Source organism: Spermophilus citellus (genome assembly GCF_964194105.1).
Source record: "Spermophilus citellus genome assembly, chromosome: 1".
NCBI classification, from domain to species: Eukaryota; Metazoa; Chordata; class Mammalia; order Rodentia; family Sciuridae; genus Spermophilus; species Spermophilus citellus.
This window is the reverse complement of record NC_138182.1, coordinates 264190546-264216206: the sequence shown is the minus strand read 5'-3', so window position 1 is coordinate 264216206 and position 25661 is coordinate 264190546. Positions and strand designations below refer to the sequence as shown.

The 25661-nt window shown below is 37.6% G+C and overlaps 1 protein-coding gene across 3 annotated transcripts in view; it reads right to left on the bottom strand.

Annotated features, from left to right (window-relative positions):
- The window catches only part of CDH6 (cadherin 6), a 117082-nt gene that overhangs the window by 32616 nt on the left and 58805 nt on the right, over positions 1-25661 (bottom strand). For all 3 annotated transcript variants that reach the window (XM_081282081.1, XM_081282082.1, XM_081282083.1), the window contains exon 2: positions 16822-17176. In XM_081282081.1, the coding sequence (XP_081138207.1) occupies positions 16822-17049 (228 nt within the window). In that variant the 5' untranslated portion in view covers positions 17050-17176. The remainder of the gene's footprint in view (positions 1-16821; positions 17177-25661) is intronic.

The following is a 25661-nucleotide window of genomic DNA, read 5'->3' as shown; positions in this document are numbered from 1 at the left end:
TGTTTCAAGTATCATCCTGTTGCAGAAACTAATGGAAAATGCCCCATTTCACAGAAAAATTATTCTATTATAAAATCATTTAACTCCGTCAACCAAGACCATATAAAAACATTTGTTGGCCTGAAGAATCTCACAAAGCAATACACAAAAAACATCTGATACCTGTCTTTTATAAACTTGCAATTTAGGCTTGGGAATGCTGACTCTCATAGATACAAAATTATAGAATAAAAGCAGAATGGCCAGAAGCAGCTATGCATGCCTGTGATCCCAGCAGCTCAGGAGACTGAGGCAGGAGGATGGGAAGTTCAAAGCCAACCTCAGCAACTTATCCTGACCCTGTTTCAAAGTAAAAAATAAAATGAGCTGGAGATATGGCTAAGTGGTTAGACACCTATGGGTTTAATCCCTGGTACCAAAAAAAAAAAAAAAAAAAAAAAGAAGAAAAAAAAGCAAAACAAGACACTAGGGTCCTGTTATTAAGTGATAGTTAGAAATAACATGGTATATAAAAAGATGGTAGATGGCTGAGAAGAAACTTGTGAACTGGACAAGAATCAGGGAACACGTGAGTTCTCTGATGGTTTAGGAAGACTTCTTGGAAAAGCTTAGGTTACTGATGGGAGAAAAATGACTTCACAACTGTATGAGTGCATGGCATGGTTTCAAGGCTCAGTGTGGGAGAAAATCAGAGGAGGCCTTGAGTATCTGCCTGGGGGTAATAAGAGCCATAAAGTTAGTAAAAATAGAAACATTCCTTCCCTTCAGTTGAAGGGTCACATATTTTCTCATACTGTACTGAGATGTGCACAGGAAAATGTGGCTTCTTCTTCTTTATTATTATTATTATTATTTTTATAGCTTATCCCTCAAGCCCTAGTCCTGTTGAACTTTAGAACTCCATATAGGTTGAATACCGGGTCCAAAATTTAGTGCAATACAATAAAGTCTGCCTGATTCAATAATATGGTCTCCTTAGATAACTCTTTTAGACAAATCTCAGTCTTTCTGCTTGCTTTCTCCTGCTTCTTGTCCAATCCAGCATGACACCTGGGTATATGAAAAAAAGAGGCCCACATGCTGTGTCAGTGGAAAATGTGGGAGTGTTTGTACCCAAGGGCAGTCCTTGTACTGCTCTCTGCCCCCTACCCCGACCCCCACCCCATTTGTAGCCAATATATCCCGTCCATTGCTTTTCTCAGTGGCTTCTGTAGTTTGGGCAGGTGGAATCATGACCTTGGCTGTCCAGAGTCCAAGGTGGCCAGTTTCATCCTGCCTCCTCCATCAGCATCACATCCCCCAGCCCTGAGGTCTAGGTGTGATTTCTTATTGCCCTTGGCATATGTGGTCCTTGTTGCAGGATGACTTTGACCTCAGTAGACATTATCTGTGGGATCCGTCCACTACTCCCTCCTTTCCCTACTGAAGCCCAGGAAGGGTGCTGGGAATGAAACAGGGTTTCTCCTTTACATGATCCCCCTAAAGCAAAATGGGAACAGTAGAAATGAGACTGTGTTTGTGTGCTTGGTAGTCAAAGCACACAATTGTGGAATTCATTGGTTTCAGGAATACCCCACCACGTGTTTTGGGAGAAGAGAGCAGATGTGGAAACATGACCTGCAGCCCAGAACTTGAAATAGGTAATGTTTAGTGACTCCATTTATAAATGGGATTGGTGAGTTTTATTCTTTTTGGCCAGGATCACCCCTTGATATGTTGAAAGGGCTCTAAAAATAATCTAGAAGACAATTTTCTCCTCCTTCTCCTCTTTCTCCTCCACTGGGGATTGAACCCAAAGCCTTGCACATGCTAGCAAACACTCTACTAACCAAGATACATCCCTGGCCCGTTTTACTATTTTGAGACAGGCTTTTGCTAAGCTGTCCAGGCTCACCTTGAACTTCTGAGGAGCTGGGATTACAGATGTGTGCCACCATGCCCAACTCACATCCTATGTTTTTTTTCTATTATAGCATGTTGTCTCTTAAGACATGAAAAATTATATTTCCTATATAACAAACTTAACTGATTTTTAAAACATATTTACTTTTTAAAAAAAATTTGTAGTTGGACACAATACCTTTATTTTATTTATTTTTATGTCATTCTGAGGATCGAACTCAGGGCCTCGCACTTGCTAGGGGAGCGCTCTACCACTGAGCCACAACCCCAGCCCCTTAACTGATTTTTATAACAGTAAAAATAGTTTATTTAAAGCATTCTTATATAATTCATCATTTGGTAATTGTTCTGGCTGGGATTTGTTAAAATAATAATAGTAGATATTTATTAAGTACATACTATGAGCCAGGAAATGTGCTGAATTCTTCACATGGATTGTATCATTTGTTGCTCATCTTGGCTCTGTTCTTATCCCATTTTAACTGATGAGGATACTAAGACAACATAAGAGGTAACTTCTTAGCATCACACAATAAACAAGGGCAATGTTTCAGTTCATGTGATTGAAACTCTTATTCATATTTTTCCCCTTGTGGGTCTTTACATTCAGTTCTATGAGCATTCATTAAAAACTTACACTGTACCAAATAGTGTTGAATTACAAAGATTTGTATCTAATTTTTTATTTTGTGAAATTATTCTCTATGGACATTCTGAGTTGGACAATTGCTTTGGGGATTGTCCTGTGCATCATAGAATGATTGGCAGCATCCCTGGTCCTTACCTACTAGATGTCAATGCCTTCTCAATTTATAACAACTAAAAATATCTCCATATATTGACAAATGTTTACCAGGGCCACAAAATAGAGAATGTTGATCTGTCTGTTCATCTGTCCGTCCATCTATCCATCTTTCTATCTTCCATCTTTCTTCTCAATATGTACCTTGTAACTTTTAAAGTCCACTTAAATAATACTATAAGGCATTTTACATTTGCAGAGATTCCATGACCCACTTGATTTAATCTTTTATCTCTTGTTAGATTTAGTAACTACTGAAACAGACCTTGTGTGATATGAAGGAGAAATTCTGACAAAGTGCTAAAAGCAAAGGAATTTTAAGTCTAAATGTAGGAGAAATTTATTAATTCCCTTGACATTTATTTTTTACACTCAATACCTTGAATTTAATGTCAAAAGTACCAGACTAACTATTGAATGAACAAAACTTTGGTGCTATTGTTGTTGTGGTAGGCAGAATAATGGTCTTCTCAAAGATGCCCATGTCCTAATTCCCAGAACCTGTGATAATGTTACCTTATGTGGCAAAAGGATCTAACACATGTGATTAAGGTGAGAAGAGCATCCTGGTATATGCATGTGAGCCCAATGTAATCACAAGGGTCTTAATAAGAGGAAGGGGAAAGTTGGAGTCGGAGAAGGAAATGTGATAAAAAGCAGAGGGGAGAAAGGGAGGGAGTGGGCAGAATATGAAAATGCTATGCTGCTGGCTTTGAAGATGGAGGAAGGGCCATAGGCCAAGGAATGCCTGTGGCCTCCAGAAGCTGAAAAAGGCCAGGAAACATCCTCCCCAGGAGCCTCCATGAGAACATCTTGCAGACACCTTGATGTTCACCCAGTGGACCCCATTTCAGACCTCTAGCCTTCAGAACTGTGCGATGATCCATTTATATTATTTTAAGGCACTACATTTCTGGTAATTTTTCATAGCAGCAGTAGGAAAGGAAATGAACTTGTTGCACACTTAATATGTATCATGTACTGCAGGAATGCTTTTGTGTCACCTCAATTAATTCTCCCAGTGACTCCAGAAGATAACCTTTATGCTCTCTCTCTCTCTCTCTCTCTCTCTCTCTCTCTCTCTCTTTTTTCCTTTATTAGGAAACTGAGGTCAGAGAGGTTAAGTAATTTGCTCCAAGTTAAGGGTGGAACCAGGAACCATGCCAAGACTGCCTGACTCTAAAGGCTAAGCTTGTTCTCGTCAAAGCATATTGCCAAAACAATACTCCCTGCAATGCCTATGAATCTTTCTGGATTCTTTGTATTTATTATATTAGGCCCCAGGCTAAGTTATTTGTAAATTCTATTGGCACAAATGATACAAACTGTAATAGATGTTATTGTTCATTTGGGATTTATCAATTAAACAAATGCCTTCTGGTTTATTAACTGCATGAAGTTATTTCCCCAAAAGGCATTGTTTACTGCCTTTTGCTTGGCTTCTGAAGTCCAAGGTCCTTCTTGTCTTGGCAGACTGTGACATTCGTCTTAGCTCCTGCTTAGTCTAACATTTTCATTTTCAAAAAGCCAGTGGTAAATCAAGCTAAGAGGCAGATTCCCAGTCAAAAATTGATTTAGTAAGGCATTGTAACTCACCAATTATAATCCTACCTTTTTGCTCTACAGTGTAATCTATTTAGCCATTGCCAAATCTAAGGACACACACACACAAACACACACACATGCGCGTGCCTTGTTTTCTCTTCTTCCTTCTCTCTGACACTCACATGCCTAGGAAAAATATTAAAAGATAAAATGTAGACATTTCAGACATGATGATTCAAATGGGAGAAACTTTCAAAAAATGTGTTCCTTAATAGCTTTTCCCAAAAATGTATTTTTCTTTCTTTTTTCTTTTCCTGCATTACAAGGGTCAATTGAACCCAGGACCTCACACATAGCTAGGAGAAATCTCTACCACTGACCTATATCCCCAGCCCTTTAAAATGTACTTTCCTTGACAGGAAGAAAAACATGTTGGATATTCTTATATGCTGACTCTTACTTAGGATCTAAGAAGTTAGAGCTCTATCTTTATAAAACAAATAGTTTGCTTGAGGGAGGGACTATTTCTTACTCAAACTCATAACTCTCAAGCTTTCCGAATGTGCACACTAAAAGATGATTAAATTGAATTCTGTAACCTGCTTATACAGTCAAGGAAATAATGATAAAGAATTCTAGGAAAGAAGATTATGGGCTCATTTATGAGTTTTTCTTGCTTTGGAACCAGCTGTAAGTTCTTAAATGATTTCAAAAACTCCTTTTAATTTTTTTTTTCCTTAAGGAAACTAATAGAAATGCTCAGTGAAGAGGAATGGGCACTGTCCCATGGCCATGCTGGCCAAAGTGTCCTCACCGTGATGCCAGTGGCACAAACTCCAGTGCTCTTCCCCCACCTCCAGCTTCTGAGCAATTATGTCATTTCACTGGTCACCATGTCTAAAGAACTCTCCACATCTTTATCATCTTCTTCATTTTGTGGCACAAGGAAAGATGTTAGATTCAACCCCATCGAATCAGGTGGACTCCAGCCCAGTTTTGGTTTTCTGCTGGCAAAACCCTGTGTTCCCTGAACCCGTCTGACACTCTGTTTTCTCTCATGCAAAAGGAATGAATCATGCTCAGCTGTAAGAGCAGTTATGCAGATCGCTTGAGGAACGCGCGGGCATCTGAGTGTTTTATAAACTGTACAGCCTGATAAAATGTGAGAAAATATTATCATTGCTCCTTATCTCAGTACAATTTTCCTGCAAAGAAACTCTGAAAAGAAAAAAAAAATCCAAGATGCCTCTTTGCCTGCCAGGGAATGATCTCTAATTTTTTTTTTTGGGGGGGGGGTCTCTCCAGCATACAATAACTTAACTTCTTCTTCTGTAAGTGTCACTCACTGGTTTGTATTGCAATCAGCATTTGGATGGCCACATTGCCATTTCAAACCTCAAGCAAGTGATGTCTCCGTTGTTAAAGAGGAGATAGGACTGCATAAAGAAGTCAACTCTGCCTGGTCACCTAATTTTCTGGGTTTGATTTTAAAACTCTCTCTTTTTAAGAACAGGTAGATAGGTCATCATGGAGATAGTAACTTTAATACAAAGTGAAAAGTCCCTCCCAATCCTTTAATGTAATACACATGGTTGGGAGAATAGGCAAAATGTTGAAGATACAGATTGGATAAGAAAAATTATGCTTTACCTGATTTCTAAAAGGGAAGTTGGCTTTCTGTAGAGTATATACCTTCATTGCTCCCCTGACCCCACCAAGAATGAAAGCAAGCAAGAAACCAAGCTAGTCAGCCCACTCTCAGTTTCTAGATCAAGTAAGGAAATGAGCCAGATCCTTATGTTTTACAATAAAACAAAACAATCAAACTTGCTAAAGGTTTGAGTAACTATATTTTAAAGTAGAACTTTCTCTGCACATTTTCGTTCATGTTTCTTTTCTAAATTATACTCATAAAATAAGTGGTAGAGCTATAATGAGATTATTTTTCAGAAATGATTCTTTTTCTTGTGAAAACTCTCAATGTTGATTAAAAGATACAGTTGATTAAAAAAAGAAGGAGAAAGAATTGGCCTCAATATAGAATATTTTCTGTTTCTATATTTATCACATTTCTTGTGTGTGTGTGTGTGTGTGTGTGTGTGTGTGTGAAAGAGAGAGAGAGAGAGAGAGAGAGAGAGAGAGAGAGAGAGAGAGAGAGAGAGGGAGACATAGCAATAAATTTCCTCAGGTCCTAAATGATTATTTCTCTTTTACTGAACACTTGAATTGTCTGCACAATGTAGCCTCTTAGGAATTTTAAGAAAAAGAAATTTGCTTTTCATTGGCTGGCTCCCTTTGACTTTTCTTATTTTGTATAAAACTTTCCTCTATGATCCTAAATATATGATTTTTATTTGTTAAAGCCTCAAAGGAACCTACTTTTATGATATGCCATTTTATTTATTACTGCTTAAATATTTTAATTTTTCTTGTTAGTTTATACACATACACATGTGTTGTCTTTGGCTTTTCCTGCTTACACCGAGGAAGCTTCAGTTACTTCCTACTGTATCATATTTGTGCCATTTTGATGTGAAATTTACAGAGGTAGTCTCCAAAGAAGGAATTTTATAATAAATTTGGTTTATACATTTACCATCTAATAAATACATCCTTCAACTTTAAGACTTTGGATTTTTGGTTGTCAACCCGACACAAAACACTATCAATGGGAGCCAGACTCTAGTGTGCTTGAGTCTGCAGTGACCCTATGCATTCCTACAGTGCTTGCCAGAACAGGGTTGGAATGGGTTTAGGTCTTGCCATGCTCTATTCAGAGCAAGGTCATAGGAAATAACAAAGCAAAAACACCACCACTATCAATAGTATGCATATGAAAGCCTTGCATTAGAAACTGGGAACTTCGGAGCTGTAAATATAATATGGTAGTTATAGCTAATATTATGATTTTATACTATACTTGAAATTGGCTAAGAGAATAGTTTTTAAAAGCTCTTACCACACAAACACACACATATGGATGGTAACTAGGTGAAGTGAGTGATATGTGAATCAAGCTTGTATGTAGTAATAATTTCACAATGTATATGTCAGAGCATCACATTAGATACATACAATTTTTATTTGTCAATTATATTTCAGTCAAACTTAGAAAAATTGGAAGGTGACTTTCAGATGGGAAGGTGGATGTTCATCTTTTGGGATCACCTATAGCTTAATTCAAGTGGTATTTGGCTGACTTCAATGTGTAAGAGCTGTCTTAGGCACTACCCAGGAATATAGAGATCAGTAAGATCTCTATAGTCTAGGGTTTTGAAGAGTATACAAATATATATGTTTTCAAAAGCTAAATTCAATATCTTAAGGAAAATTGAAAGAATAGCCTTGGGACTGAATACAAAACACTACATATATAGTTAAATTCAAAATTCATTCTTAAACAAGGAATTAATTATTTTGTTTTGTTCTTGAGAAGATGAAACATTCAGGTAATTAAATAATGAAATCAACACTCATTTCTCCATAATAAAACTTTGGTTCAATAACAGGGAGTTTGTGATATTAATTTTAACTTAACTATTCTAACAAATCAAAACATTATTATTCTCCAAGTGCAAGAGTCATCTTGTGAATGGCTGGACGCCTGAAATTTTTTTATTGAAAACAAACAAGACCTAACCAGATACTCACATTTCATTACAATCGAAAGAACCTAACCTCAGATTGCAGTGAAATGTGATGATGTTTTCAAGGGACATGATTAATAGCCAGGTAATGTGAATGTGGTGTGCGTTTTATTTCTATTTTGGATGGGATAATAGAGACAACGTCATATTTCCTGTGAGCTCAGCATGCTGAATTGCTATGGGTGAATCTCACACCTCAGCTGCCTTGGCCGCTCCCTTCTGTCACTGGCCCAGGGTATGTCACTTCACAACCCTGGAGCCCCTGGAGTTACCATGCATTCGCCTTCCTTTCTCCATTCTCTGTTTCTCCCTCTCCTGGAAGGCACAATTCTAGCAGGGTGTCTTCCTCCTTCAAGTCCTTAGTAAGTGGATATGCCAGGCCCTGTGTGAGTCCTTTCTGTGTATTAACTTCTTTAATCCTTACCTCCATAATTCTGTCACTTCCCTTTAATAGTTGAGGGAAAGAAGAATCGAATAGCTCACCCACTATTCATCAGCAGTGCCTGGTCGGGGTCCAACATAGGCAACCTATGCTGGGCACTCACACTCTTTAGTGAATAATTGCTGAATGAATTAAAAGCATTTTCTCTCCCAATCTATTTAAAAATGCCATAGCTGAGGTAATGACTTACCTCCAATCTCTGTTCCCTCTCATCAGCACTGCATCCCCCACCCAAAGTCATGCTTTTTGTTTTACCCCCTTTACTGCCCTCGGGTTCTTTGAAACATACCAACTCACCTAAAATATTTATAAACATATTTCACACATGTATACATTTTTATCTTCTAAAATGCCTCTTTTCTGTTGTGCATATATATTCTCTAAGAAGGGAAAACTGGAAGAGACAATAAATATTTTTTGTTTCCTAATTTAATTTTAGCATGCATTTTTTTTTTATTTCAGGTGAGTAATTTCAAATCGGATTCCTTACACTGGCCTTCAGACTATTTGTTACTTTTACTTATTTATCAATAATGGCAACCAAAAAATCTCTTTCTTATTCTCTTAATGGAAATTTCTGTGTTTCCTTTTGACTCATCTTCAGTGCCAGATGGAAAGATACATTTGCAAAGGATACCAATATATTTACCTTGCTCACAGGATTCTGTTTCATTGTCATCTTGATAACTGACAACATATAGTCTTGTATAAGGTGGAGTTTGCTACCAACATGCTACACATACACAAAAATATCACCTCCCGGAGGTAGCAATGGCTCACTGACTTCTTGATGAAGGCTATCAAAGGAAGAGGCTGTCACTGAAAATCTGTTTATTTTTGGCAAAACGTGGTTGTAGTACAAGGAAGATATCTTTTAGTTTGGGTTAGAGATTGTGAGAGCCTCCAAAAATTCAGTTTATAATTTTGGCTACAATATATCTTTGGCTTTTCATGTTAATGAGCATGAAAAAAACCAAAACAAACCGGTGGTGTAAGAATTTATTTACAGTTGATTACAAATATGTAAGGAATTTATTATTTGATTTTAAAAATAAAATTCAGTTAAAATTATAAATAGAGATATATATATAATTCTAATATGTTATATATAACAGCAGAATACATTACAATTCATATTATAATATAGAGTACAATTTTTCATATTTCTGGTTGTATACAAAGTAGAGTCACAGCATTCATGTCTTCATAGATGTTCTTAGCGTAATGATGTCCATCTCATTCCACCGTCTTTCCTACTCCCATTCTCCCTACTCCTCCCTCTTTTGCTTTATCTAGAATTCATTTAATCTTCCCATGCTCCCCCCCGCCCCTGCATTATGAATCTGCATCCTTATATCAGAGAAAACATTCAGCATTTAGATAAACAGGAATTTTGAATTGAAAAGAAATATAAACTAGGATATTGGCATTTTGCATATTTATATTCCCATCTAACACAAAGTATGGCAAAAATGAAGAACTCTAGTCAAATGAAGTAATTATACAGTTTAATAATTGCACAAACAAACTGTCATCACCAGTAAAGTAATGCTCAGCAATATCTGTAGAATAGATTTCAGGGGAACCTATCATAACCAGTATGGGGCCTTCAATGACCCTCAACAGTCTCTAGCTCTGTTCAACTTAGGGAGCACATCAGCAGTAAAAGGGACTGGACTCTTAACTCTCTTTTATTCACCTTGATCCCTCCATTTTGCTCAACATATTGAATTCAAGCAGGAAGCTGTAGGATTCCACCCGCATAATGAAATGGAAGTTGGAGGATTTGGGATCTTGTCCTTATTTGAATCTTTATACGTTACTGAGCTCTTTCTACAGCCTGGGCGGCCTTTGGGTTTATGACCAAGGTCAGACAGTCTAACTTTTCTGCTCTTCACATGAGCTACCATGCATGGAAGGAGGTTTAAGAGTCAGAAAATTGCAGCTACACAGGACACTTTCTTAGCATCAAAAAACAAATTGAAGCTTTTGTCATTAAGAATGTGAAATCAGTTGCTCAATAGTGGAAATAAAATGAGGATTGCTGCCAATATTGGCAGTTGGTAAGCGACGTCATGAAACATTTTTAAAAAGTATATTCAATGAGTGAGCGTGTGCACCCACTCTCTTTTAAATACACTAACCAGTTGAAATATAAAAATGTTAAATGGCTGAGCATTAAATTTAAATGATGAAGAAGAAAGATGTGCCCAAGGCACTTGCCCTGACTCAGGGAGAAAAGATTATTGCAGGTCATTGAACTAGAACAGAAGTTTATAGAAGGTTATCAAGGGAAAGAAAAAGACTTTAAAAAAAATCACAATGACCAAAAAGATCACTAATTGTATATCTAATTTTAAAATACTCACATTCTATAACTATTTTGAATATCACTGATGTGTTCTGGAAATTAAAATTAAGAAACAAAGGAATGTTCATAATAATAATACAACCGTATTTTTATAGCTCTTTGAAAGTAGCATTTAAAAACAATTCTTTTTCTCTTAGATTTCAGACAGTAGATTCTCAGAAGATATTTGTGGCATCGAGTGGAATGCCATCACTAATGCTAAAGCATGTTCTGCTGTTTTTTCATTTGGGCTTCAAAATGGATCTGTGAAGCAGTGGACATACTATCAAAGGGAAATAATGGAATTTAGGTGGTCAGGCAGTGCAGTCTCACTACCAGGGTCCTAGCATCAGGAGACCTTAGTCTATAACACACGACTTCTTGGCTTATTCATGTGTAAAATAAGGATATAAGTAATACACTAAGGTTGCTATAAAGATCTGTCTTAGTCTGTTTTCTCTTGCTATAATAGAATACCAGAACCTGGGAATTTTTTAAAGAAAAGGGGCTTTACAGTTCTGAAGGCTGGGAAGTCCAAGAGCATTTGCTTGGCTTCTGGTGAGGGCCTTGTATTGATTCAAGTCATGGCAGAAAGTGGAAGGACTGGAAGTACGTGCAGAAGAGAGAGGGGCAGAGAGTGCTGTACAACCTGCTTTTGTCATATCTAACCTACTTTCATGGGAATTATATGAATCCCCTTGCAAATGTGACCCAAACACCTCTTTAGAGCCCCACTACGTCTCAACACCATTACATGAACAATTACATTTCAGTTTAAATTTTGGTGGGGACAAACCATATCAAAACCATAGGATCTAATGAGAGGATACCTTTGAAGCACTGAGCACAGTATCTGGGACCCAGCCACACTCAGTGAATGCCAGCTGTGACATCACTTTAATCTGTTGCAGCTGTTTGAAGTGACACGTGCCTCAGATTCCTAACCACCCATCTAATTAATGCTGGGAGCTCTCTACTCAAGCTGTGGCCTTCTCAGAAAAGTGATCATAATATAAGAATAAAAGAAAGTGATTCTTTAACATCATCATCTTTTAACTGTTCTTGCAGAATGGATAAAATATTGCTCCATGTTTGCTAAGTTTGGATCAGATAATTATGGGAACAAATAATTGCCCATCCCTAATTTTAAAGGTGCATATGGATGATGACTTTTATTTTTATGGGCTTTTAAAACATTGCTGACTAATTAATTATCTTGAGAAGAATGACTTCCTTGAATTGAAAGATGTCAATTTTAAAGACTTAAGAGAAATGCATATTGGAAAAACCTGCACATTGGAGCCTCAAATAGAACCTAAAAATTCATGATATTAAAACACCACTACCAACAACAACATATCACTGTTTTAGAATCCTACCAGAAGAAAACCATTGCCAACTTCCAAAAGCTAATGTCAGAAAATACTTATGAAAGTAGAGTTTATTAAATTACATAAAACAGATGTCCTTGTAAGCTACTAGATGTAAAAGCACCTCAAACACTTCTAATGGAATTATGTCTTCTGAGTACATTGTGTGGAAGGAAGGTATAAAGAACACTAGAAGATAAGGTGCAAGAGACTTAACCTGGGGCTGCTTAATAACAACAATGTGTAATCTTTAGCTTGAAGTTAGACCTAATTCTGAGATTTTAATACACTCATGTTTGTATTAGTGAATACCCACACCTTCAAAATCCAATCTACCTTTGCTACCTTTGCTCTTCTTTTTGTATTGTAATCTTAGACTACATATCAATCATGATCAAGGAATTGCAATATTATGTAGAGCTTGCAAGGGTTTCTGAAAATTTGGTATTGTAATGTTTCCCTCCCATTTTTCTATTAAGTTTACCTGAGCCAGAGATAACCCAAGTGGACTCTGTATAAAATCAAATACTCTTCTCTTCAGTCCCTGACAAGAAAACAGGCTCTTCTTAGTTTCTGGTGTCATCAGGGACACTTACACTGGCCTGGTTGTTCAATTTCTAAGCCTTTGACTCTGGACCTTTAGCTTCTGTATCCAATTAACTAGGAGATAATGGCAACTCTCCCTCCCTCTGCAGTGTGAGCTAACACCTGCTCTCCCTTTAAAATGGGGTTCAAACATCAACTCCTCTAGGAAGCTCTGTTGAACCCCAAAGCCTGGTGGGCCTCTTTCCTTTATATTTCTGAAACACCACAGATGCCCATTTTATCACCAAACTTGCTGCATTTTGTTATTATGATTGGCAAGAATAACATCCTAGGATTGTGGTTCTCAACTTTTGTAACATGTTAGGATCACCAATACTTAATTAAAACCTCTGTGAATCAGAATCTCTGGGGAGGTAAGGCCCAAGCAAAGTGTTTTAAAAGCAGCATTTTTCAAATTTTATTGTACCAACAGTTCACCTGGGGTTCTGGTTAAAACACAGATTCTGATTTTATAAGCTCTGGGGTGAGGCCTGAGATGGTATATTTTGAACAAGCTCTCACAGATGCTGCTTATGCTAAAGCACCTCAAGGTTGCCTGCAAAAGTTGTTAAGCATTTTAGGAAAAAAATATCCCTATCTATATCTGTATCTATGTTTATATCTTATGGTCACAAACTCTTACCCAGCACAGGACTCCTCTCCAGTTACCTCTACCTGCCATCACCTTTTTGTATGAGTGGAATTGTTGAGATTTTTTCTCATAAATGAGAATTTGGTTCATCAATATTTCAGCTACAATTGTTCTTCACCAGTTTCATCTCAGGGAATGCATTCCCCCCAGCCCTACCTTTTTCTTGTTTCCCCTCTCATCTCACTGGTTGTGCAACACAGTGGAAGGCTGAGGGGCATCAAGACAGGGAGAGAAGGCAAGTCCCACTGCTTTAGCTTGGGCTTCAGCTTCTAAGCACACTCTTGCCTATTTCTTTACATCATTGGACCTGGGATTTCCTCTTTGGCTCTCGTGACCTTCTGTGACCCCCCTTTTCCTCTTGTACCCCTGAAAGCTCTCTGCTCCCCACTCCCATCTCACATTTTACTTGCTCCACCACAGTCGCGGCTATCTCTTCTGATTTACCCCAAGATAATATAAACATCAAATGTTTGTAATAGAAAATATTTTTCTTTAGAATTTAAGTTCTATGTGCTCAACAGCGTTACTTTTCCTCACTTCACACTTCTATCCTTCCACATACGGATCAGATCAATCTTCTCTGTTTTAGGCAACCTTGTTAGGCTCTGGGTAATTATTGTTTAGTAGGGCTAATGGCAAGATTGAAGCCTTTTTTAGTTTTTGTGCATCTTATGTGCCAACCTAACTAGAGTCCCATGGTTCCCCGGAGTGTGTGCCAAGGCAGCCTGGGATGCAGTAGGAAACTCCTCTGAACTTTTTTAAAAAGTTCATGGGACAGATAGGCACATATCACTGCCATCAGCCCCCTTGAGAATTACTGGTTCAAGTTAGTTCTCAATTTCTACAGTAGGTGGTGCTGCACTCCATTGGATGATGTCATTTGTAACCCAAGTTTTCCATAGTGGCTGTGATAAAAGCAACCATAGTACAAAAATCATTGTGGAAAAGGAAACAAGGAGGGTGGTATCAGATCTGATTGAAAAGTCGTGCAATGCACAAAAAATGCATATATTCCATTTGTAAGTAACTGTAGTTAAGAGTGAAATAAAAATATTTTTTCTGTCAATTAAGACATTTTTTTTTCGAAGAGTTACTAGATTGTTAGAGCAGAAATACTAAGTTGTTTGAGCTTATTTAATAATGGAGACATTAGGTGTTTCTTTTACCTTAAGGCCACTGTGAAAAAGACCTTTAGAGAAAGTTTTGGAACCTCTGCTCTAGTCTAACATTGTCCTAAAAGTTTCCTGACATGGATGATATGAATTATTACATCAGGTGTCTGTTTTATTCCATGTCAATTAAAGGTGACCAAATGGCCACAGATGAGGGACACTTGTTTCTCTTTTTTTTTTCCCCTGAAAAATGTTTTTTCTTTTCCTCATGTCTCATAACTATGCGAGGAGCTGAGGGAGGGGCAAGAGGGAAGAGCAGATGATGGTGAGGTAGGGAAATTTTTCAAAATATCCACGTGCGACGAGTCTGGTTAAAGCCATCACTGCAAAGGGATTTTACCATTATCCTCTACATTTTCCACCCACTGAGATTTGCTAATTACCCCATTTTACTTCTGCAGTGATATAGAAGTCAATGTTCCACTCGACTGCATTGCACATATGTTTAATAGAGCATATCCAATGAATTTTTCACCAGTAATAGTAGTTTCTTTACACACCTATTGTGTGCTAACCTATACTGCCTGTCTCAAACCACCCTGCAACTCCACCAGGTATGCATTGCTTCATGTATGTTCTAGATGAAGAGATGAAAACCTGAAACAGTTAATAACCTGCCCTGGGTCACAGTGGCAACTGGCAGCACAGGGATGCTCCTCGGATCTGCTTGAGTCCACAGCTTGCAACTTTTCCCCATGGCAATTGGACCTCTCACAATTATAACTGTGAAACTGATTCTTATGCAGTTTTAGCTGCCACTGCTTCTAGTATTCTGAAATATCCTGGACTTTCTTTAAGAATATGTGGCATCATTGACATAACACGGCATCACAATTTGAGAAGAAAAGCAGAAAAGAAAAAAAGTGGGGGAAGGGGGGGTCAATCCTTTAGACAAAGCACTTTTTAAAACTTAATCTTCTTTGGCAATAAGATAGATATTTGTGCTGTAAAAAGTGCTTTAACACTGCGTTTTTCAAATTTCACAAAGGAAATGCAGTACAAGTCAATGAACTGTCTTTCCTCAGTGGTCACACAGTGTGTGAGTTTCACAGCAAATACGTGGCTACATCCTTGGGGGATCTATGTTGATGTTCACCCCTTCACTGAGCACTCCCTTTCCTATTTTATTCCACATTAATAATTCACTTCGCTGGAACATTGGTGGTTATCTCAGCCTAAGCCATGGTCGGCTTTTCTCCTTCATTCATAGTGGTAAATACTTAGAATATTTTTGTACACAGTGATTCAGGGATATTTGATCACAGATTGAAGTGTGAACATGAAGCTCTTGGAATCGGCAAGACTTATTCTATTTGCGTGATACCCTAATAGAGGCATTCAAAAATAATTGCTATGATAAGAAATGAAGACATTTTATATCTGTATTTTTATGTTCATTCTCAATTTGTTTATGTAAGGGATGCGTATCAATACATTTTTCTCATCAATACCACCTTATGGAACGCAGAATCTGCAAAGCATGAGCCCACATTCCTGGCTTTTCTTTTACCTCTTTGCAGTATGCAGATATTCTGCAACAGGAAGGTAGGTGATGATACAATTTCAGTGACACTCATGATGACAGCCAACCCAAGTTGCTTCTCTGACTCAGCTCCAGGAATTGTAAGGGCTATAATAAGCCATGCCTCCTCACTCTACATTCTAGAGTCAGTAAGATGGTCAGAAACTGTTTAGAAATAGCACCTTTACATAACCATTTTTTTCTCTTTTGTCAACCGGGCTACAGTAAATCATAAGAATTTAAAACATCTCATTCTTGCCAATTACTGAGATTAAGGCTAAATAGTAACCACTGCCAAGATAACCACCCCATCTGACCCATGGTGCTGGGTTTTGCCAACAAAAATCTTCATTTGGTCCAGAACAGAGCCGGCATAGGTAGCAGAGTTAAGAAATAGTTAATCTGAATTTGGCCAAAGGACTCCAGCTCAGAATGTTTGCTTTCAGATGAGGAAAAGGAACCTACCTCTCCTCACAGCACAATCTCTCTATTCCTATTTTAATCCACCCTTCTTTATAAAATAGCTGGACCCCATTTTTCAAGCTAAAGTAAAAATCAAAGGATTTATGATAATCCTATGCGGATGGTTGTGGGCGTTTCATTTTTCACTGAAGCATTTTCTTTTTCTTTGTGGCACAGCTAACATTTCTCAGCTTCTTGCTACAGTCTTCTTCCCGAAACTACTCAAGTAGGAAAAAAAAAAAAGTCTTACCAGATAAGCAACAATTCTCACTGTACTGGGGAACAGTTCACAGCCTCCCCGTCTATTTATGAGAAGTAACTTCTTCAGGCTTTGAAACCCAGAATGTGAAAGCGCGCACAGGAATCCTACCTTGCCCACGTACTGATAATCCGATCCCGTGTACTCCTCCAGGAGAAAGAACTGATTCCACATCCAGCTCCTTTTCGAACGGTTCAGCTCATTTTTGCTGTTTCCAGAGAGCTCCAGGGCCCTTTTCTTTGCTGGGAAACCACTAGTCCTCTTAGATAACGGAGTGGAGAAAGTTGGGTAGGGCTGACCGACCCAAAAGAGCAGCAAGAAGTACCGGTAAGTTCTCATGCTGATAGCACCGTGAGTCCCGGGTAGCGAGTCCCCCTCTCCTTGAAGCGCCTCTTCTCACTGCACGGTATCCAGCCTCATTCCTCCTTTCTTCCTTAATGTTCTTTGCTTGGCTTTCAGAGGATATCTGGAAAGAATAATAACATATCAAGCATTTTTAGAGATGCTTAAAATTCAGTGTTAGAGCAAATAGGCTGGAAAAGGGGGGCAGAAATTTGAATAGCAAAACAACAACAAAAAAGAGTTGGCTATCAATTTTGAAATGAGGAAACCGGTCTTTCAGATATGCTAAGTGGAAGGCATGTGCCGGTAGGAAGCTGCTGTTTTCCTTCTTTTCTATCACTTAAAAATCCTATTTTAAGTAATAGCATTGCTATAGGTCAACATGCCAGAATGGATTATTTCACTACTCTTTTACCTTGGAATATGTGGGCCGAGATCTGGTTAGAAGAAACGAGTTTGTGTTTCTGATTCTATTTGCATATTTATCCTCGTGAAATCTAAGGCAAAGAATACCACAGACAATTTAAATTCAATTGAAAGTGGATAATGTTGAAATTTCGGGAGGATGTATTGCGCACCTGTGTTGTGCCAGGCACCAGGCAAGGCAGAACCTATTCTGCAGACTCTTGGCTGCAGAAATGTGCTGTGTTGGAACAGTTTGGGTCAAGTAAGGTTGGAAAAGACAGTTCCCTTTTCTTCACAGTGCAGGTTAGCATATTGAAGTTTCTGAAGTGATATTTTACACCAATGACAATAAACCTATTTAATTCACATTCTCCAGACTGGACCAGAAAACTATTTTTGCTCTTGAGATTTACTTACATTAGGGGATGGGTCAATGAACAACAGATAGAAATTGTATTTAAGAGCTAATAAGAATTAAATGATCAATTCTATTCAAAATCATTTAGGAGATCCTGAGATTTTTTTATCCCCAAATTTCACTTGTATCTTAAGCAATCACATATGTATATTAAAATTGGTCAAACAGTTTCTATGTAATTTTCACAGATGCATCAAACATATCTAAGAATCACAGTGAGGACCACCAACGGCAAGATCTTCAGAAAAGTCAGCTATTATACATGTGGGTAATAATTTTCCATGGCAAATATTAATTTTCAAGAATACAACCTACCATTAAAAGATTCTGGAGCCAGACTGCTTGGCAAAGATCTCCCAACTTGAGTTACTAGCTTATGCTTAAAGTTGATTATGCCTGCCTTCTTCCTGAACTTTTCTACATATCTGGGGTGGGAGGACAATCTAACAAAATACTCCTTTATCTTACTATTTTATTTTATTGGTTTGAAATCAGGGGCATTCAACCACTGAGCCACATCCCCAGTCCTATTTTTTTTTTTTTTTTGCATTTTATTTAGAGACAGTGTCTCACTGAGTTGCTTAGTGCCTCCCCATTCCTGAGGCTGGCTTTGAACCAGAAATCCTCCTGTCTCAGCCTCCTGATATGTTACTATTTGATGGAGGAAAAGCATTTTATTAAAAAATATTAACAACAACAAGGAAGTACTTTCTAGGGTAGGATATAATAGTAATTGAACTGCTATACTCACTCTAAGCCATGATAAAGAAACATATTTTAGGGAATTTGATCCGCCTTTTTAAAATTCTAATGTCAGAAGAGAGTGGTTCATTTTATTCCTATTATTCTATCACATAAATGTATACATGACCATTTTTCCCTCCAGCAGTGAGTAATTATAACCACCTAACAAGTAGCTTAGTGGAAGTTTTCTGTTGGAAGATAAGTGAAATATTTCATGATGTTCAGCATTTTAAAACCTTTTTTCTCATTATTATGCATCTTCTTGACAGTAGGCTGGGGAAGTTGAAAATTCTACAGGTGAGTAAATTAGTACTGTGTCAATTAGTCACTCTGGAGAAATGCCAGGCAACAGTATCCTTGTCATTTTGCAGCCTTGGTACAGGTGTGGAATGACTGACGATCAATTAGGTAATGATGATTCTTCTCTCTACTATGGATGGGGCATAGAGGGGACAAGAGGGCATATGGAGAAAAGCCCTCAAAAGACATTTATTCATTTTTAGAAGTAGAGATTACACTGAGGTTGATTCAGCACAATTACATTTTTCTTAATTTCCTACATTCTCTATTATTTGCAAAGACAAATCCTGCAGTGAAGAATTACACGTCTGCTGCTGCACTCTGTGTGAGCTCCATGGTGCTGGCAGGAAAGAGGGATGCAGAGAATGGAGGCGTCAGCTGCTTAAAAGGCTGGCTCCTAAAGGCCATTTTAAAGAAAAATCGATCCCTGTGGGTGTTGTATGCAAACTCTACAAGCTGTTGCCACTTGAATATTAAATATTAGTTCTTTTTAATATCACAGATACCAAAATGTCAAGTATTTCATTTTTTTCTTTGTTGGCAATGAGCTTTTAAAGTGATGCAAATTTAAGCAGTGTTTCCAAGTATTCTATAATGTCTAGTTTGCTATAATCCAGTTCTTCTTGTGTTAACTTGACAGGGTGAGGCCTTGTTAAAAACTCAATATGCAAAACTGAATACCACGAGCCATTCACATTTGATGTTAGCTTTTTTAGAAGGGCAGATTTATCTTGAAATTCTATGATTAAAAAACCTCTCTAAACTTTAAATATACACATCTTTATAACATTCTATCTTTTTAGCTTCACAATCCCCATTTAATGTTTCTTAATAGGCAGGATTGCATGGTGGTTAAGATTATCAATGTTGAAGTCAGATTGCCTGTGTTTAGATCTAGGCTCTGAAATTTAGTCTCTATGAATTTGGGAAAATAATCTCACCCTACCTCAGTTTCTTCTTCTGTAAGTGGGGATAATTATGGTATGTACCTCATAGGGTTTTGTAAGGATTAAACAAGTCCTTATGTGCAAAGTACTTAGAACAGTACCAGGGCCTTAGAAAGATATTAGTAAGTGTGATTTATTGTTATATTACTTTCATTATTGTTACTACTATTTGTATTGCTGGTCTAGACTCCATCTATCACACATTTCATGAGTCTGCAGAAGCTGAGTTCTCTCTTAGGCCTAAATACTTTCTTGTTCAGAAAGCATCTTCAAGCAAGTCAAAATTCATTTAAAATTTGAAGCAAAGAAGCACTTGAAAATCAGAATGAATTCTCTGGCTAATTGTTTTCTTTTGTGTGGACTTGGATTCAGCACTTAGTAGTAATAGACACAGGGATGGCAGCGACACGCTATTTCTGTAACCACTGATTGCACAACAGAGAAGAGCATGGATAAAGGAGAGTGTGCTAGAGGACCAATCCACTTATAGAATCTGTTCATTTCTTTTATCCTTTCCATTTTATTATGCTAAGATCTTAAAAAAAAAAAATCTTTACTTTATTAAGGTAGGGGAAAAACCAGAACTAGCTTCCACTTAGTAATTTTGCCTTTGTACAAATGGTATTGACAATTAACATACTGACATGATTCGTGTGTTTTATCAGATAAGAATCAGATATAATTAAAATGAAACACATTTTTTAGGTTTTTACTTAATCTGAAAATATGAAGTGCAAAGAAAGTGAATATTCTCCTAGCAGGGTTTTTAATGAAAAAAAATCAGAAAAACCAGGATTCAAGATGAGGAATAGTCATGAGTTCAAGCAAAGAAAAGTGCTCATAAGTAACGTGGGCAGCTGTTGACTTCTGAATAGTCAAAACACAGGAGGAGTGCAGGGCCAGCGGTATTAGAGGTGGTGACTCATTTATAGATGCCAGGAGGTTGACTGGAAGGACAAGTAAGAATATACACAGAAGGAACCAGAAGTTTTGACAGTGGGAGAGAAGGCAAATATTGTACCATTTTGTGTCCCCCCAACCCCTCCCTTTCATCTCCTCTTGGCATTAAGAGAAACTCAGGAAAATAAACAACTCTATAAAAATTCAAATTCAACTGCCTAATTACAGTCTAATGATAGTTTAGCAAGACTCTGTCTCAACTTTGGATTTTCTATTTGTTGGGGTCTAGGCTTTTGCGGGGAGAACTTTCTACTTCTTATAAGCAATCATAGATATGCTCTGAAATCTGATGGGAAAAAGTTGTTGATCCAGAAAAATCTTTGCAGAAGCCTGATTTTAGTGACATGTAGAAGGTAATTAAGATGTTTATGGATAACTGGGCAAGACTCACACAACACTGATAATTGCATACTTTGAAAATTTATTTGCCTGGCAGCAAACATGCGTATATGCTTTAATCTTTATGGAAGTACTTAGTCAAGTCCAGGTTTTAGTCAAAGCATGGCGTTCAGGAGGAGTCTGGGCCTCATTAATTCAGGTTCTATTAATTTGGAATATGTGATAATTAATGCAAAGTTTTCCTTTGATTAATACAACCTTTGTCCTAGATTATTGGAAATTAATAGTATAAATATGTTCCATAGGATATTAGAATGAAAAGACAGACTACAATGTCTACTGGTTCCCTAGAGTACTTTGGAATCACTTTTCATTCACCAATAATTAATATGGTAATTAGAAAATTTCTCCATTGATTGAATTGCTTCTCCAGTGACTTATGTTTGATAACAGTTTGAATGACTCAACTGTATTATCTGGTTTTCAGATACTGATTCCATTAACACTGTTTACAGACAAACAGGTAAATATTTGAAAGCAAGATAATTATGTGAGAGTTTTAAAATTCAGACCTGGCATATAGTTGTTCTAGTGTTCTTGATTAATTCTAATGAGGACAATATTACTATAATGCTACTAGACTTACAAATTAAACCAAACATATTCATTTTTTTTTTTTTTTGGTTTGTGGTGCCTTAACTTGGGTCTTGAAAGCACAGTACACATTTGGTAAAGCAGTGCTACAGATATACTTTTACTACTGAACTAATAAAAGAAGGCTCCAAAATCTATTATGAAATTGTTTTTTCAGATAAAGGGTGTTGCATGAGGATACTGTGGCATAACACTTTGCATGATGCTACCCACAGAAGATGTTTCTGAAGTATTGTTTGACTGAAGTCATCCCAACCCACTGAAGAACTTACACTTAAGTCATCCTAACGAATAAGCATAGAACTCTTTTCAGCATATGTGTCACAAACCACTTATTATTTTTTGGTACGTTTTCTCATGTTATATAATTAATGAAGGAGGAAGCAGCTGGTTGTTTACAGTTACTTAACAAGTCTCTTGACCCCATTGCACTCAATGCTGAGCCTGAAGTTCTCCATTCCTGCTCTGGGTGCAATGGAAACAAGCATGGTGTTGACATTCAAATATAGTGAATTAAACAAACAGAATAGCATGTGGGGATGAATTAAACCAAATGAAGCCAAAGGTAAACTTGCCTTTGTACAAATAAATCTTTAAAAATACATGTTATTTGTTCAGAGAGAAGAGTTTTATAGCCAATTAAGTTTGCTGAAGATCAATTTTCTGATCACCCAAGAACCTTTGTTTTGAATAGGTGGCTTCCTGCTATGAATAAAAGAGTGTGCCTGTAGGACATGGTAGATCTTCTAGAAGTGATGACATAAGGATAGAACCAATTTAACATTTTTGGTAGGGATTTCACATGAAGTCTTCATTTCTAAACCTCCATTTCATTTTTTCTGTAAATGTCAAAGTCACTGTTGAGTAAAATTGGTTCCGTTTCGTGTGTGTAATGAACTCCACTGAAATGTGTCAAACAGCTTTGGCACCTCTCACCACGTAGCGTTTCTTCTGTGCCAATGAATCATTATGGCAACAGCCATCAAATGATGCCTGATTTTTTTGTAAATGTTTATATTTGTGGATAATATGCCAATCTGTTTGCAAACTGATGCATTTCCAGATGAAGCCATTTCAACAGTATTACCCTCGTTCTAAAATCATATTCCGCACATTAGATTAATGAAGATAAAAATCAAATGTGTTACAGCACATAAAACCCGGTTTTATATGTAGTTGAGGCTCAAGGAATATTTGGGTTGATACTCACATAGGACAAAACTAACACATTGGAATCAGAGGACATAGACAAAGTTCTTGTTTCACATAGAGGGAGAAGCCTAAACTATTTTGTTGTGAGAAGTGTCAGAATATGGTTAAAATCAGACTCTATCTAGCATGCCACACAATCAGGGTTAGAATCTCAGGCCTGCCCAAGAGTAGTGGGACAAGAAGAGACCACTTTGTGCCCCAACTTCCTCAACTAAAAATGGGAAGGTATTAATAGTACTTACCCTCATGGAATGGCAGTGCAGATGAAATTAACAAGTTCAACTATTGCATTACAATGGTCAAAACCATGTCACCCAGCAAAGAATGTCTTAGCAGAGGACACAGGCAGAACATAGGCTTAGGACCAGATTTTGCCTTTTGAGCAGTTTTGGTTTTGTCTTTGGCAGTGATGAAACTTAAGCCAGTTCCTAGTCTTCAGAAACCAGCAGATCTCCATCTCTGGGTTAACTTGAAACCTCAGAAGTCTGGTTCCAGAGTTGGTGGTGCAGCCTCTTGAAGCAGTGCAGATGCTTCCCGGTGGCTACAGCCCTTACTGTTCCTTATTGTGTCCCCTTCTGGGGCCTTAGGTTCAACTTCCATTTACCATCTCACTTTCACTTCAGTTTTCTTAGAGCTACTTAGTTTTTTTAGGTCCTTCTCTGCATCCTGCCTGGCTCCTGAGGGCCTCTGGACTTGTAAACCCTGTTTTTCCCCAAAGATTTAGTCATGTGAACAAAGGAGAAGAGAATGTGTTTCATACTTTCATTTAACTATTCATGATAGGAATTTTAAACATTCCTGTAGCAGAGTGTATGTTTGCAGAAATGTATGAAAAGCTTGATTTCACATTACCCTCTGTTTCTATGTTAGGTTGTCTGGCAGCTACATTAATTCCTTTGGACACATAGCCACTTAAAACAATGAAGTTTAAACAAGAGTGGGAGATGTCTAAACCCACTAACTAATTAGCATGAATGTTTTCAAAATTTCAACGAGTTTGCTCATCTTTTAATGCTCAATGAAAAGGCAGCCTGAGAATATTGACTGGGAGCTATGGGCTAGCAGTAAATAGATAGGTATCTTCGTGGGTATGGGGAGTTCAAAACAGACTTAACCTTATTAAATTACAAAAGGCATCACATATCTAAGTTTACCATTAAGTATTTATAAATTTGGCACATCATACATGGTTTTTAAAGACTTGATCTTGTATATAGTGTTATGAATAGCATAAATGTTTTGTTTTTGCTGACATATGTCTAAATTTTTTTTTATCACTGTCTTTCAAACTTTTATCAATGATGTTTAACTCCTAGATAAGAACACTGGTTGACACTTGGTGTTTTCTATTCCATAACTTACTATGTGTTAGGTACCATCCTAAGCACATCATAAAGTTGTTTTGATCTAATTCTCACAACAATTCTATGAGGGGAAGTAATATTCTTCCAATTTCTGCAGATGATAAACTGGAGCTTAGAGAGGATGAAGAAATGGTTCAAGGTCGTGCAATATGTATGTAATGAACCTAAGCTAACTGAAGCAATCAGATTAGGGTATCCTCACTCCAAACCCACATGAAGGAGTCACAGGCCAGGCTGTTGCCCACATGATAAGTGATCAATACAGCTGTGACCTTATAATTGAGTCTTCATGATTCCCCTAAAAAAGAGCACCAATACAGGTCTCCAAGAAGTGAAATAATTGTCACAAAGTTTATAAGCTAAATAAGAACAGCAAACAAATATTTGCAGTGTGCCAGGTAATAGGATAAATACTCTACAAATATATATGTCTTACAGTGGTCCTTTGAGATGAGAACCATGTTCTTATTCTGTTTTAGAGATGAGAAGCACAGTCTTAGAGGGACTGGAGACTTTGCCCAAGGGTACACAGTAAGTGAGGCGCAGAAATTGGATAAAACCCAACTAACCTAGACGTTCCTTCTTAATCCTAACACCCACTATTTCATTTGTATTTTGCTCTTGGAAACAGCATCTAGGTTTTATTTACTCTCATTTCAGACAAAACTTGAACAAATTTATCGTCAGATTTCTAAATCCCCAACAAATTGAACAAAAAGGCAAGGAGTGCTGGAAGCTGGAGTATCCACATTAGTGGGAAGGAATAGCTAAAAGGCTCAGGGGGAGTGGTCACATAAGGCAGGCAGAAGAACTGGAGGTAGAACAGAGTCAGGGGCTGGCCTTGGGAGAGCTGAGAAGTCCTGCGCTCCACGCCAAGAACAGGGTGTGGCATACAGTAACACCAGATAAATATTTGTCAAATAGGTGACCTTATGGATGAACACATGCTTGGCTTCATGTAAGAATGATTGAATGTGTGCTTTGATAATGTGACTGAAGACTGCAAGAATGGACATGAGTATTTCACAGCACTGGAGGGTACCATTGTTTGTAAATGCAGCTCCAGAAAACACATGGTGTTGGTCTTAACTTTTAAAGGAAAAAACCCAGTTCTCCTAAATATTTGGCTTGAGGAAGCTTGGGTGGGTAGAATAAATAGGAAGAAAATTAATGTCAAAAGTCACTATAGTGGGCTGAGGATGTGGCTCAAGCGGTAGCGCCCTCGCCTGGCATGCCTGCAGCGCTGGGTTCCATCCTCAGCACCAC